General features: G+C 47.2%; 1 protein-coding gene across 1 annotated transcript in view; it reads right to left on the bottom strand.

The window, feature by feature from the left end:
• Positions 1 to 14,454, bottom strand: part of LOC142571987 (uncharacterized) — a 53,679-nt gene that overhangs the window by 37,879 nt on the left and 1,346 nt on the right. Inside the window, exons 2-6 of the mRNA XM_075680755.1 lie at positions 8,928 to 9,094; positions 4,378 to 4,401; positions 3,513 to 3,584; positions 1,113 to 1,145; positions 258 to 281 (exon numbers count right to left, since the gene is read on the bottom strand). Of these exons, the coding sequence (XP_075536870.1) occupies positions 258 to 281; positions 1,113 to 1,145; positions 3,513 to 3,584; positions 4,378 to 4,401; positions 8,928 to 9,094 (320 nt within the window). The remainder of the gene's footprint in view (positions 1 to 257; positions 282 to 1,112; positions 1,146 to 3,512; positions 3,585 to 4,377; positions 4,402 to 8,927; positions 9,095 to 14,454) is intronic.

Raw genomic sequence — 14,454 nt, 5'->3', positions numbered from 1 at the left:
ATTGGATTGTCCTATTAGTGCTTGATATAAAAGAAGTTGATCATACTCAAGGCTTACAACGCAATTCAGTATCGAAAGCGGCAAATCAAGCAAGAAGAAACCGTCAGCCAATTTAACATTGTGATGTCGGAACGTGCTTTCCGCAGCTATACGCTGAATGGCATGAATCGAATACTTATACTCCAACGGTGTAACGCATATATCTGATACATTCCCAATGACAGCTTACACATTCCTATAGAATAGATGGAACTTACCTCTTGCCTTAGCGACACGGTAATCTGCAGAAAAATACAACACATCGTAAGTGATTTCTGCCATGACTTACGTTGCATCTTCATTTGCAGTTACGTATGCTGTGCCCTACTCGCGTAAACACAACTTGTTCGTAAGAAAACGATCGTCCTGCATTTAGCGTCAGGCAGGCACAAAGGGTTATTCTTTTGCATGGGGATCGGGTGAAAGATAACACGGAACAGAGGAGGGCCGCACTTGACGTGCGCTCGTATAAAGCTTTGTTTCCCTTCTTTCGCGCTGTGTTATCTTTCGATAACATCTCCGCAATATTTTAGCCCCTTACCCGGCAATCAACTGAGTGCCGTTGTTGTGAACTCCCCAGTTTCTCGCAGGAACAATGCGAGGAAGTTCGTTCGATGAATGGTTTAAGTGTACGGCACATAAAACATTAAGAAGTCCAGGGGGGGGGGGGGGGAGGGGTATTCTGTGAGTCCAGCTAGTGAACTGTCCGTTTCGGCCGCTGTTTATTGGATGCAGTTGCACGTTTGACGAGGAGACGAGCAGCCCTAGCCAATCATCACCGGCCGAAATGGACAGTACACTAGGTGTGCTCTTACAGAATACCGCCCCAGGAGGAACGTTGGCTCTGCAGTATACTAGATTGTCTTAGATTCTCTTAGATTAGATTGTATTAGAAGCTCTGCAGCGTCATTATGCGTCGCTTGGTATTTATTTCTTGAATAAACGTTGAAGGAGAGGAAAAGGCATGCTGACTTGTCAGCAACTCGAACGTGCATTCTTGCCTAAAGAAACACTGTGGTTATTGTGAACCGATTATTTATGACGCTGACAGGGTATGCCTATTTATGACTTACGGAACGGATCATCATCGTTGAACACCTTGAAATCTGTAACGAGGAAAGCAGGCAAATTACAAGTTTTGCCGCCGAACTATACAAAAGCGCGTCACGCGAAACTTCAAAAGGAAGGAATATGGCGATAATTCAGAGTACAAGACTGACTAGAACGCGCGGTCGGCAATTATTTCTCGTTCTTGCGTTGTCGCAGCAAACGAGTGCTTTGCCCCACAACTTTACAGTATTGCAGCGAAGCGTCTAAACAGTCGCAGTTTTTGTCTTGGTTTTGTAAAGGTAACATGTTGTTATCAATCCAAATAAAAAACTTGTCATTACCTCTTTGTTGGTTTCGCTTAGCACTGCACTATAGGAAAGTCTTCATTCTCCAAACCCGAATAGTATAGCTGTTTAATTTAAATAAGTGATAAGGTGAAGTCGTAAGTGCGATGTTCTTCGCCTCGGCATTGCACAGGCAAAACATATTTAATAGAGTGGAAAAGCGGGGAGAAAAGGGAGGGTAGGGGCGGGGGTTTATTTCTTTTGGCGTACTATATAATTAGCTTCTTGCGTATCAAGTTTCCCACTGCAGGTGCTTCGGAATACGTAAACAGCCTCATAACTATTCAGAAGCGCAGACATCTTCAAAACTTTGACGTGTTGCACAATTCTTTCCTTTCCCGGATTTCACTTCAGCCTACGGACAGGGCTAAGCTGCATTAGCATTATGACAGTCACGTTTGTCCGCTTGGGTACCAGGTTGCGCTGCATGCATTTTGCGCGGGTTTAGAAACTGCGCTCGGGTCCTTATCTACAAACTGTGCTCTTCGCATGCTTGGCGGCAACGCCTTTCACCCCTCTGGCATTTCTGTGTATTTTTATCGGCTGGACACGCAGTAACTGTGATAGCAATCCTATCATAATTTAACCGACTCGGCAACATAGCCAACGTTTTCACGCTACAGTAGGCATCGCCTGCGAAAGACACCTAATTTACTACTCCGACGAACGACGCGAAGGGATCCCACGTGCAAGTCTGGAAGTCGCAGGCATGTGCCTTCGGCGTAAACAACTGCCGCTGACAAGGCGGAAAGGAAATAAATGAATTTGCTTGTCATATTGCCTGGGGCGATAATCTGTGCATAGTATTTAAACTCTTTACCGCTAGAACGCTCGTGGCCGGCAGTGTTGCTTTAGAAAGTGTTTAGTTTTCTCTTGTCGAATTGAGGGATATTGAGGTACATATTTAGGAGGCCCCCTCCGGGTGAGGAATACTGTGCCTGACTTCGCTTCGCACAACCTTCTTCAAACGCTGAAATACTACCACTTGGATCATTTCAGCGCTTGAGAGCGCATGAATGAACGACGGTCTCTGCGTTCCAGAAGCGCTCGTACACGAACGCAGAGTCAGCGTCTGTGCACTGTTCTGATAGTGCTGCTAAGACAACAAATTACCCCTATCCTTACACACAGGTTTCGCAAAAGTAGACGGAACGTAGGTCACAAGATGAAAGCTAGTCGTGTGTGCACCCCGTTCGACCTCGCCTTATATTGGCTATAAGGACCACCGGCCAGGGTTTTCGCTAATCAACCTAGCGTCGCCGACACTGGTCGCCAGGGGTGCGAAGAATATGCGACGTCATTACAAATAACAACGACGCACATTTCGTCACTCGCCCGAGTGTTAGGCACAGGGCCCTGTCTAGCTCAGTCTCATGAAATGCTCGGACTTGTGATCTCGACAAGCAAACGTGGCCAGCCATGTGCAGAGCATTCGCACTTCCACACTTGGACATGTTGGACACTTCTGCCTCGAAATAAGTAGTCGGAAGAATTACGGTGAATGTTCATCGCGCTTTTCCCATTTTGCTTCCACCACTCGCGTAGGCTGCGTGTTCTGGCGCTGTACTGTCCAATGTGGAAAGGTTCAGCGCACAATGCCTATAAATGCGTGAACTCCGGCTCGCCTCCGCTGCTATGTAGCGCCTATTCACTACCGAGAACGGCACCCACTGCTCAGGCCGAATCATCAAGTTGAACACCTCACAAATACCGCTGTCGATAGCAAGCGGCATTGTTGCAAACATTTTTCTTTACCAAACAACGGGGACGTACAACCTCCTTCAGAGTTGGACGACAACCTTATGACATATAATTGTAAGGCAATTTGCGAGGCTGCGATGTTCTAATTTTTCTGATAGTACTAACAAGCGGGCTTCACTGCAGTAAGAATGTGTTGGAGAAGTTTACTTCCAGGAGCAAACAGGTGGCGGTGTCTCTCGCATCACATACAACTTTCATAAACGGGACAGAAGCACTCTCATTAAAACACATGAGCCGGATAATAGTAAGTATTCCGATAGCAAGGTGAATATAAATGGAGGAGTGTGATATAATCAGACATTGCGGCGGCATACGCACCATTGGACTCCGAGTCCTCGACCGACACCAATCTCGCTTTGGGTGGTGGCGCCCCCGGACCGGCTGGTGCCGCTGAGAGAGAGATAGAGAGAGAGAGAGAAAATGTTAACGATGTTTTGACATGGCAATTCTTTCAAACTTGTGCTTGGGGAAATACTTCACGTGCTTATCAGGACGTGTCACAGTAAGAAAAAATGAAGTGGCTTGCAGCAATACAGACTAGAAGCTGAAAATTTGTTACTCGCAAAACTGAAGCACAATTATTTTCCTATAGAACTGCTGAGATTACATTAACCGCTACTACAAATCATATGGTAAACAGAAGGAAGCCGCCAGGGTATCTCTTTAATTTTGCACTAGCTAATCTATTGCATAAGACGGATAGGGAGGGTTATACTAAGGAATGCAGGCTTTAGCTGGTATTAAAACGTTAAAGAATAACGAAACGCAGTACTCTATATTGTGGTGTCTGCTCTTTATTTGATTAGTTGAATGTGCCACTAATGTAGGGTTTTAGCTGCTAGGCCGGTTTTATTTTTTTTTTTTGTCCCAGGATGAAAGCCGTATTACAATATAAAAACACGGTACGCGTAACATTATTTTCTTCGTACAAAAAGTTGGCTTCAGCACAGTGAGATCACTTCCGAAAAGTATACTTCCAAGATGCTACTTGCCTAAGCATTGCACTATTTATTGCTACAAAATAATAAGCGTTAATAACACACACACACACACACACACACACGCACACACGCATGCACACACACACGGCCGCACAGCATCTTCCTGGAGCGCCCCGTGACTACACCATTGGAACGGTCTCGTAACACGATAGACCACTATGCAATCTTTCAGCATCGCTTACCTGTTGTAACATTCTGGTTGACGTCTGAAAAGAAAAGGAAAATAAACACGGTGAGTTTAACAAGCAGATTGCTACAAAACGTCAAGCACATCGATTGGCGTATTGCGTTGCACTGCCAACTTTGCCTGTCGGCATCCCTCCGGTACTTGTTAAATGCAGTTTTCGAATAGCGTGTTAGAAGATTGGCAATCACATTCTAAATCGTTTGACGAAAGTACACCGACAGGGAGCCTGATTGACATGCCTGCATATGTTAAGGCCTTCGCAACAAACCGTGCGTGACTCGCCACGAGTGCCATGTATGGAATAGTGAGGTTACAGCAAGAAATGTCGTTTCAACGTTATCCCTTCCATTGTGATGTACAGATAGCCCAGCGTGGGACTTGACTTCATGGGATATTCCGACTCCGAAACACGGCCCAGGTTGCGATGCACTGATGGTGTGACTGATTTGCACCATCTTCGGCGCAATGCCAGCCAGCCCCGCTGAGAAGCTAACAGTGAGCCAGAAGAACGCCCCTTATAACAACGTGTTCGTTATTAATAGCTATGCTCGAGCAAATGCTGAAATTTGGGCTTAAGGCTTCGGCAGAATCTCGTCGTTTTTTTTTCTTTTTTATTTTCGCACGCAACTCTTCTGATACCCTAACTCCTGAGCGGCGGACACCCTGCAGCTCTTGCAAGAAGTGTGAGCCATATCATGTACGACTGGACCTACTTGCTCAACCGCACGTTGTATGGCTGTCTCATTCCTTGAATTATGAAAGAGTTTACGGACAAGCGCGTCTTCGTAGGAAAAGGTGCTATGAATAGAGTGTAGAAAAAAATTTGTGGTTGGTTCGCGTGTATTAAATAAAAGCTGGTGCGTACACTTACGTTTATGCACCCACCGCATCGAATGATATCCATCGGAAGAACGCTTGAAAACATATCACGATACATTATTTTCGCCTTTCGACTAAACTCGGGAATATATAAACAAGGACGAAGGTCTCTGTCTTCAAGATATATACGCATTACGCGGTAATACCGCGAAGGCTAGGCAACATACAACATAGACGATATTAACTTTGACATTTCGGTTGCTGCCATGTCGAATTTCTAGCGCTAACTCTTGGTATTTTATTTCTTTATTTTTTGTTTTATTTATGAATGCTGTTGGCCACCTTGGCCGTAACAGAGTGGGTATATAGCAAATTTAAACATAGAATTGAAAAATCAAACAAAAGTAGACAAAACATGTAGAAGAGAGATATGGTAGACAATATTTTGGATAACATGTTTGTCACACTGACAATGATAGCGCGCGTATAGGATATGACGTAGAAAAACACTACGGGATACATTTTAAAATATTGTTATAATGCCTGCATGATATACAAAATGCATATTTCACAGACAAAAAAAAATGTTCCCACGTTCCTCGAAAGTTTCAGTGCTACTGGAACGTATAACAGATAGTGGTAAACAGTTCCATCCTTTTATCGTTCACACACACACACACAAAAAGAAAGGAACACGCGTACACGTAAAGAAATGCGCGTGAAATTTCGAACGTGCAATGATTGCTTAATCTGACATTTCTAGTTCGTCTGGAAACAATGGCGTGGCGTGCTTTTAATATTGAGATAGACTTTTGATAGCCAGAAATGAAACTTAAGTCCACTTAGTTTCCGGCACTGATTTATAGTGTTCCTGTATATGCTCCCTGCATATGCTCCCGCAGGGAGCAGAGTTGCGCATAACTTTTACATAGCCGCTCGTCGCACCGCTATTCGCCGAGAGCTACAAAATGACGTCAAACGTTCAACTGCGTCGTGCGAAGCCAACTTTACGGGGGAGATGCCGACTCGTCGTTTCCGTCAGTGCCATCGACATTAAGCGGACCGTCCAGCGTGCGTTGCATTCGTCGGCTCCGGGCTGCAGGTACGTTATTCGACGATATTCGTCGACTTCACCGAGGTCAAGGACCTCGGTGAAGTGTTACGAAACGCGTCATATTGACACTTGTATTCCACTATGACGGGATGCAACGCACCAAACTGCACAAACCGCACGGAAGCTGGAAAAGCTTTTTACGCGGTGCCGCGCGAACGGGCAGACGTGCGCCGGCGACAAGTATGGCTGCTGCGTATCAGCCGAGACTGGCCGGCTCCGAAAGGGACCAGAATATGCGAGATGCGTTCTCCTTATTTACATTGGTGAGTTTGCCTTGTTTGCACTAAAGCGACATTTATCTCTAGTGACACCCCCGTTAACGCTTAGATGCGTAGGGGTGGCATGAAAGGTTGTCCACTTGTACGCTTTCTGGCGTATATGTGAAGCGCGACACAGACGCGGGACTAAGAATGAACGACATGACCGTATCGCGCTGCACATATACGCCAAGAATGTTAACTTACCAACTAGCCCGATTAGCGGTCTTGCTTTTACGATTGTTCCGACTATGCGTCTCTAGAACGGTGTTTTCAAAACAGAGCGAGTACTATAGCGGATGCAATTTGCCCGCTGCACCCTGGTTTTTCCCTAGTGTTTTTAATTTTTTGTCGGCGTTCTGATTTTTCCATGTAACGATGATTGATGTGCTAATGTTCATTGTTTTGTAGTTACCGAAAACATCGCGTGCTCCCGCTTACAAGACATCTGCATGATAGCTTCAGCATTTACCTCCCGCGATATCTTGCTTGTTCGATCGGCCTTAGTCGAGGTGAGCTATGTAAAATTATGTCTGTATGTATAATAAGTGCTGTGTTATAGCGAATTCACCCGAGTAGTGTGAAAAGATAAAGAAATATATGTCATACCACAGTCTGCAATATGTGAATAATTACTTTGTAAGTTTGCCAACTTTGCAAGTTCACCATCTTGATGTGATTAGTGCAATAAAAAATAAGCTGTGGTTACTCTTAATAGCTTTTCGCCTTTCCAGTTGCTCTGAATTCTGCCCCACAAGGCTCTAAGAAACAGCTCTCTTGCCCTTCTGCCTTGCCCTTCTGCCTTGCCCTTCTGCCATTGGTCCTCCATTCCCTTGTACGAAATAAATTTGATCTTGACGCTCGTCCATCTTTAATCTTTTTTCCCTTGAAGATTTGCTGCCACGAAGCAGCTGGTAAGTCTGCGGTATGAATCGTAAAAATAAGCTGTGCACAAGGTGCGTGCATGTGAACATTTGAAATGCTTTTAAATCTACGTGTAGCTGCTGTGAACGACGGTTAGGGATAAATGACGCTCTGGTAACGGTTGCTGACATTACTACAGGCACAATAGTTATCTTGGCAACGATCAGTCATCGGCTGGTTTCGGCAACCAAAATACGCTCACATAATTGTCCACCTTACGTGTGTGGCGCCTTATTTAAACACCCTTTAAAACATTTCTTGCCTTCCGGCCTCGGTGAGAAAACTTCATATGCATGCTGGAAAACATTGCACTGCTTTTTTGTTGCATGCTACAGTGTGTTTGCACGCGAACGTTTGAGCTGTTTGAGCCACGGGCATAGTCAGGATTTTATTTCGGGGGATCGAGGGGGGTCCTACTTCTTACATGTACGTTGGTGCGTGTGTTTCTGTGTTTGTGTATACATGTAGATACTAACAAAATTTTGGAGAGTTCGAACCCTACCCAATTCCGGCTAGGCCAATGGCTCGAGCGTAGCGTACATTAAAAAGTGCCACCTGCTCAGCGCTTGCGAACAATTGGCGAATGTAGCTCGCGACCAGCAAGCAAAAAAACAAATGGAACACCGCACGGCATATGCCTCCTACACGCGCGAGGAGTAGCTTCACTGCATAGCTGGAACATACTGGCGTACATATATGCGCAACTGTGCTCCCTGCAGGAGCATATACAGGGACACTACACTGGACTAGTGCAGGTGAGTCAAGCTATTGAATCGTTTCAGAAATAGCCAGTTCGAGAATATATACCGCTATAGAATTATCCTTGCAGCTTTCCTTTGTGTTTTTCTCAATTTGGTTAATCCTGACTGGAACGAATCCCATTAGATATTGGCGTATTATAACGTTTATCTAGTGCATGTTAAGTACGCGCGTAGCTTGCTGGGTTCAGATGCTAGCTTTATTTTGCGGGGAAGAAACCACAACATTTTTTTTTCGCAGCTGTACAAATTACGTTCACATGGGGCATCCAGCTTGAGTCTTTCGAAATGGTAACCTTTAGCCAGCATTCGAGCTGCAAAGTGAAAGTACAAATGCGCTCGACATCTAATGAGTGTTTGGCTCGGCGCCAACGCGCACGGTCGCTCAGAAACGACCAGTTGATAAAACTCCATATCTTACAGATGACAAAGTTAATCGACACAGGTCGACTAGAAAGCGCGATCAATTAAAAAGGCGTCCTGCATCGCGATACTGTACAATTGTACCCGCAAATGCGCTTCGTTTATTCACGAGTGAACGAGGCAGCTTACTCACTCATGCGTGTCGGACGTGGCGAACGCACCTTTGTGGAAGACCGTACGCATACGTGTAATTTCTAATACTTTCGTGCAATTGGCTGTAGACGGGCCCGCACTTTGTGTGCGTACGTACCGAGTCGCTGCTTCATGAGAATGGACAGACCGATGACTCCGCCCACCACCATGATGACGATGACGACGCTGCATACGTAGACCACCGCATCCGGCACCACGGGGTCATTCTTGCCTGGGGCCGCCGCGCCGGGGGGCGGCTCGGCCACAGACATCGACATCTCCGTCCTGCGAGCGTCGCGAGCGTCATCAACGATATTTTACACGAATGCGACAGTAGCGTGTCGAATTTCTTAGCGCATCACGGCAGCTACCACGCGACAGCGTTTGCATGTGGAGCATCCTTCTCCGTTCAGAACAGGCCAGAACCAGTTCCCGCCGATTGGCGAACGCAAATAAAGCTAAAAAAACACGGTCACATGTCGTGAGAGCTATTGCCGTGACAGTGTTACCGCGATTCATTTTTCCTCGATCGTAGACGTTTCTCTGGTACCTCCGCCGGTGACTGGTCAAGAGTGCATAGGGAGGCAGCCGTCTCACTTTCCCTCTTTTCCTCGATGTGATACGCCAGCGTTTACACTCACCACTTGGAACGACTCTCCCAGTCTCGAACCGCTCTTCCGTTGCATGAATGTAATTTGCCCCTTCCCGGGCGCATTAGCGCAATTTACGTGCGTTGCGATGCGCTAAAACTGCCATGCGACGCGCCACTTGTCACATTCACATGAACGCCACTACGCACTCTATGGCTTCGTTTACGTGAATTCAGCACGAGCATGTCGAGTTCAGTTGAACGAAGCCACGGAGTGCCCAAATCCATTCTTGAGAGGGACGCGAATGGGTCGAGCTGACGCAGCCCGACGCGACTGCGTTTACGCGGGTCTCGCCAGATAGCTCGTGCGGGTCAAACGGCCCCGTACTGGTGGTTCGACAGAACTGGTCTCGGCGGTCGTTCGGCCTGACCCCGTGTAGCGCTTACACGAACCTGACTAACGGCTTTCGGTTAGACAAGCTGACTCGACCTTAACTCTATCGGGTTCTTGCAGCATATAGCTCATGTAGAGCTTGTACGTATACGTGCGCGCCCGTATTGTGGCATTGAGCAGCGGTTGGAGGTGACACGCAGTGTGACGATCATCTTTGGTTCATTATTCAAGTGCTATCGAAATATGTACGCTTTTCGTTGCAGGGCGGACTGTCCATGCTTTTGCTCGAGGAAGTTTGAGGGGACTCTCGTTAACGCATAGGAAATCGAGAATGGTGGCGAGTGAACGAGTGCAAATGATTCGATTCGTTACCTTTGTGTACAGAAACGTATCTATGACAAAGTGTTAACGCGAAGAGAAGTTCACTGTGAAAGTAACCCTGCGTATAGGACACTGCTGTAACGACAGTGAGCCGGTGATGAAGGCCCGTATTCAGAAAGCAGTGCTGTGAATACGCTAATCCGGTTTCAAAGAAGAGGCTCTAGCCAATAATTATAGCGTACACCACTACAAGTAATATCAGCGATTGCAGTCGGCAGGTGCCAAGCAGTTCTTCTGGACAAAACGCTGTGTTTCCGAACTTGCCAACGCACTGCCAAGTGATTTACACGCCGCACCGCGCAGAAGTACTTTTCCGGCTGCTGTCTCGGTTTGCCCTCAAGCCAGGCGTGTATGCTAGAAAATTGGCGGACTTATTCAAGACGTCGAGCAGAGGCAAGTCAGCAAGATGTCTACGCTGGCGATGACGTACATGGCCCCCGCAACAGCGGCCACAGCTGCTCCGACTGCGAGCAACCCCCAGCGCCAAACACCTGATGGGGGAATGTCCGGCACTCGAGGCTGTGCGGAGAAAGCGCCTTCGCCAGGAAGAGATACCGAGCTACGAGGATCCGAGTCTAGAGGACCGTCGCGCAGCGCTGGTGTTCCCCCTGGCTCCAATACAACCGCATCCACAGCGGTTGTAGCCATCCAATATATAAAACATTTATTCAATCAATAAATGGTCAAAATGTTTCTCAGACTTGACCTTTGTGTCCTGGGGCCGCATTTTGTAACGATCCATTTAATAATTATTTTTTCTACTATCCGTCGTTCCGTGCGACGGATCTCGCGGAGATGACGGTGGCACGGCGTCGTCGGAGCCAACGGAGGAGGGTGAAAAGAATGAAAAAAAGAAATTCAATGGATTGTTAGAAAATGCGATTCCAGAATCGCTTATATCGGAGATCCCTCGTTTAACTCGTCGAACGGGGAATTTCCCTCGTTGACCAGGGAAATCCCTTGTTTCTCTCGTCAGGAACGGTGGCGAACACGAATGGAGCATTCGTAAAATCGTGACCGCGCGCTTGTACGCAACTGCAGGCCGAAACAAGTGGCACAGAACAGGAGAGGAGCGCTCACAGAAACCAGTAAAGAAGAACCTAAAACAATGATCAGAAAAGCCGGAGCACGTTGCTCTTGAGAAACGCTGGAACGGGTCTCTCTTCAGCTGACATGGCACACCCAGCGAGGCGTGCAAATTCAAGTGCCGGATATTGCGCGCACGTGAGTTCTGTTTGGGATGAGCGAAAGAGGCATTGATTGAGTTTTGTCACTGGAACATGACTTCCCTCGCGCTCAGCAGCGCTTCTTATCAATGCGTTTAGATCGCGAGAGGGAAAGTTCTCATCCACGTGACTGTATAGTGCGAAGCTACAAAGAGAACTGATATTTGGGCAAGTTTTTTTAAGCTTCGCCTGATGTATACAGCGCAAGAACACAACGACGGAAACTAAGACGAAAGGAGGGGCGTTGACCCGCAGCTGAGAACTTAATTGAAATGAACACACGCTTTTTACACGGTCGCGTCACGTGAACTCCCAAAAAAAAGCTATACAAGAACAGCGCCAACAAATTCTCAGCTGCGAGTCGTCGCCCGTACTGTTGTCTTCGTTTCCGTCCGCGTAAGATGAAGACTACATAAGATGAAGACTACAAAGGAAACCCTTGCGGGTTTCTCAGAGAGAAAGCTTCGCAGTTAAAGAAAAAATCGTCCTGGTTCGGGGATCGAACACGAGACCAATGCCTATCTCCGGGGTGGTCGATGCACCACCTGTGCTAACCTGGAGGCTGGCAGGTCGCAAAGGCGAGGTCGAATTAATCTGCGACTCGAAGCATAAGGACAGCAAATCAGTTTTTTGGAAGCCCGAAAGGCGTAGCTTGTAGCTTTGTGCTACAGTCAGGTGAACGACAACTTTCCCTTTCATGTTCCTCTACCTTGCGGGGCTGCGAAGAACTAGTTTGCCATACGTTTAGATAACCTTTACACAGAATACGTAGATTACGCTGCGTCCCCGATCAAGAAAAAATAAAATACCGTATGATGCCATTATTCATAACCAATAATTCTAGATAATCGTATTCGACATCCTACAAAAACAAAAAAAACAAAGAGAAACGATGATCTCACATATCACCATACGAAGTTATTGGACAGGAATGCCATGGTAATATACGGACAATTTTATTAGGACATGTCTTCCCTTTCCTGCTTACGGCGAAACAATACACATCTTACGGAAAATAACGTTCTGTTAATTAACATTGTAATGCCGTAAGTTCATTTCTGGCCATATATATAGGATTAATAATTGTAGACTGTGGCTGCTCTATTGTCGCACAGTCTGCAGCTATACGTCCATAAACTTTCGACAGTATTGTGAAAACTGTTTGTAAGAGGCCTCGCTGACGAATCTCTAAACATCCCAATGCTGGCGAACTCGCGTCAGAGGACGCGTCGCGCCTTCCTTCCTTCTGCGCACACAGCCTGCTCGCTGGCGCACCTCAAGTAGTCGAGTGGCTCGGCTCTTGCTGCTTCGGAGCTCGTTTGAAATAAGGCAAAAAAAAAAGAATGGGAAATTAAAATTTAAAGTTGGGACTGTTTCCTAGCAGCTTTCATTTTATCTCTCCGCTACTGCCCTTTTTGTAATTTTATTTCTTTAACGCAGTGTCGTCGCCGTCGTACCGGCTGGTGACACTCCGCCGGTTTTCCGCCTCTCGCGCGACGTATATCGAACTGGCCCGACGCAGTGCCGTTGGGAGGCCCGACCGGTGGCGGCGCGAGCGCCTCGTAACAGGGAGCGCGCCCTGCGAGGTCCCGGGGCGAGAGTTGTGCAACTGCAGCGCGTATAGAGAATGTGCCGAGCGCCGCGGGGGATCTTCTCGCGAGCGGGCAATCGAGGTCGCCCCGGCGTCGCGAGCGAGCGAGCGAATGCGTGACTTGGGTGCCCGAGCGGCGGCGGCGGCGGCGACCGACGACTCAACGGTACCGCCGCAAATCGGCCGCGGGACAAACGCTGCGGCGTCTCGGCGAACGGTTGCACGACACGGCGGCGACACTCGGGGCGACCGAGTGACTCGACGCGGCCACGAAAAAAAAAAAAAAAAGAAAGCACAGATCGCGCGTGATTAAGGCAGTGACCAGATGAAAGGCATTTCCGGCGGGTTAATCTTTTTTTTTTTTTTTTGCGACGTGTCGTGTCGTGTCGGTGCGTCGCGGTGTCGCGCGGCGCGATGACCGCGCCGTTATATCGAGGCCGAAGTGTATGTACACGTGTCGTGTGCTTAACGATTAGCGCGGACACTGCGGAGTGTTAGGAGAGTGCGTTGGCACAACTTATTGCCGCTATACCGTCACCGCTTTCTCCCGGCTGCTCATATGCACGACAAACCCTGACCCTGGGGCAGGCGGTATCGGTAACTGAACGACGCTTGCACTATGCCGAAACGCTATGTTCTAAGTAGTAATAGGAACGTGATAACGCCGACACGTGACAAGATGTTGGGTGCGAAGAGGTGTACTTACATCTTGGAAGATTTTTCTGCAACAAAAAGAGAAAAAAATGACTGAGCGCTACTAAATAGGTTGTATGAAAACAAACTTACACGCGTGTGCATGGCGAACGCGCTACCACTCTTTCTTGCAATAAATAAATAAATAAATAAATAAATAAATAAATAAATAAATAAAGGTAGCGCACATTGCTGTCGCATGTTTTCGCATTCTATCCAGCCGGTGTTTATATCTAAATCTGACGCGGCGCTTCATGGAGAAAATCGGCAGCGCCGTAGAGTGTCGTTAATTCGACTACGTGGACTTTATTATAGTGCTCATTCGCTTATCTTGGTCATTGCAGAATATATCGTGTGTGACTTAATTGCTGCTTTTTTACGTTAGTTTTTCAGCACCACAGTGCAAACAATTATCGTGCCGTAAATTATCACACAAAATTGCATTTCGTACCCGTAAGATATCTATTGTTGTGGCAGTGCCCGCGATCTATACACTGATGCACTGTGAAATAGGGCAATCGGAGAAGAATACTGTTGGACCCATGCCCTCCCTCTCCCTTGCTTTACGAATAGAAACTCGCGCGTCCGAAATGACACATCGCGTTGCACTTGCCAACCACTTCCTTTTTATTCGGGCGCATAACGAAAGGGTGTCCTAAACAGCGGATGGCGCCGATTAAGCCGCACCTTATCAAGCATCAAGGGATAAGGGAAACGAAGGTGCAACTATGCTTCATGTTACGACTGTGGATAAAAAAGGGCGTTCCACAT

This window comes from Dermacentor variabilis, chromosome 2 (genome assembly GCF_050947875.1).
Source record: "Dermacentor variabilis isolate Ectoservices chromosome 2, ASM5094787v1, whole genome shotgun sequence".
In the NCBI taxonomy this organism is placed as follows: domain Eukaryota; kingdom Metazoa; phylum Arthropoda; class Arachnida; order Ixodida; family Ixodidae; genus Dermacentor; species Dermacentor variabilis.
The sequence above is the reverse complement of the archived record's forward strand: the minus strand, read 5'-3'. Positions and strand labels throughout refer to the sequence as shown.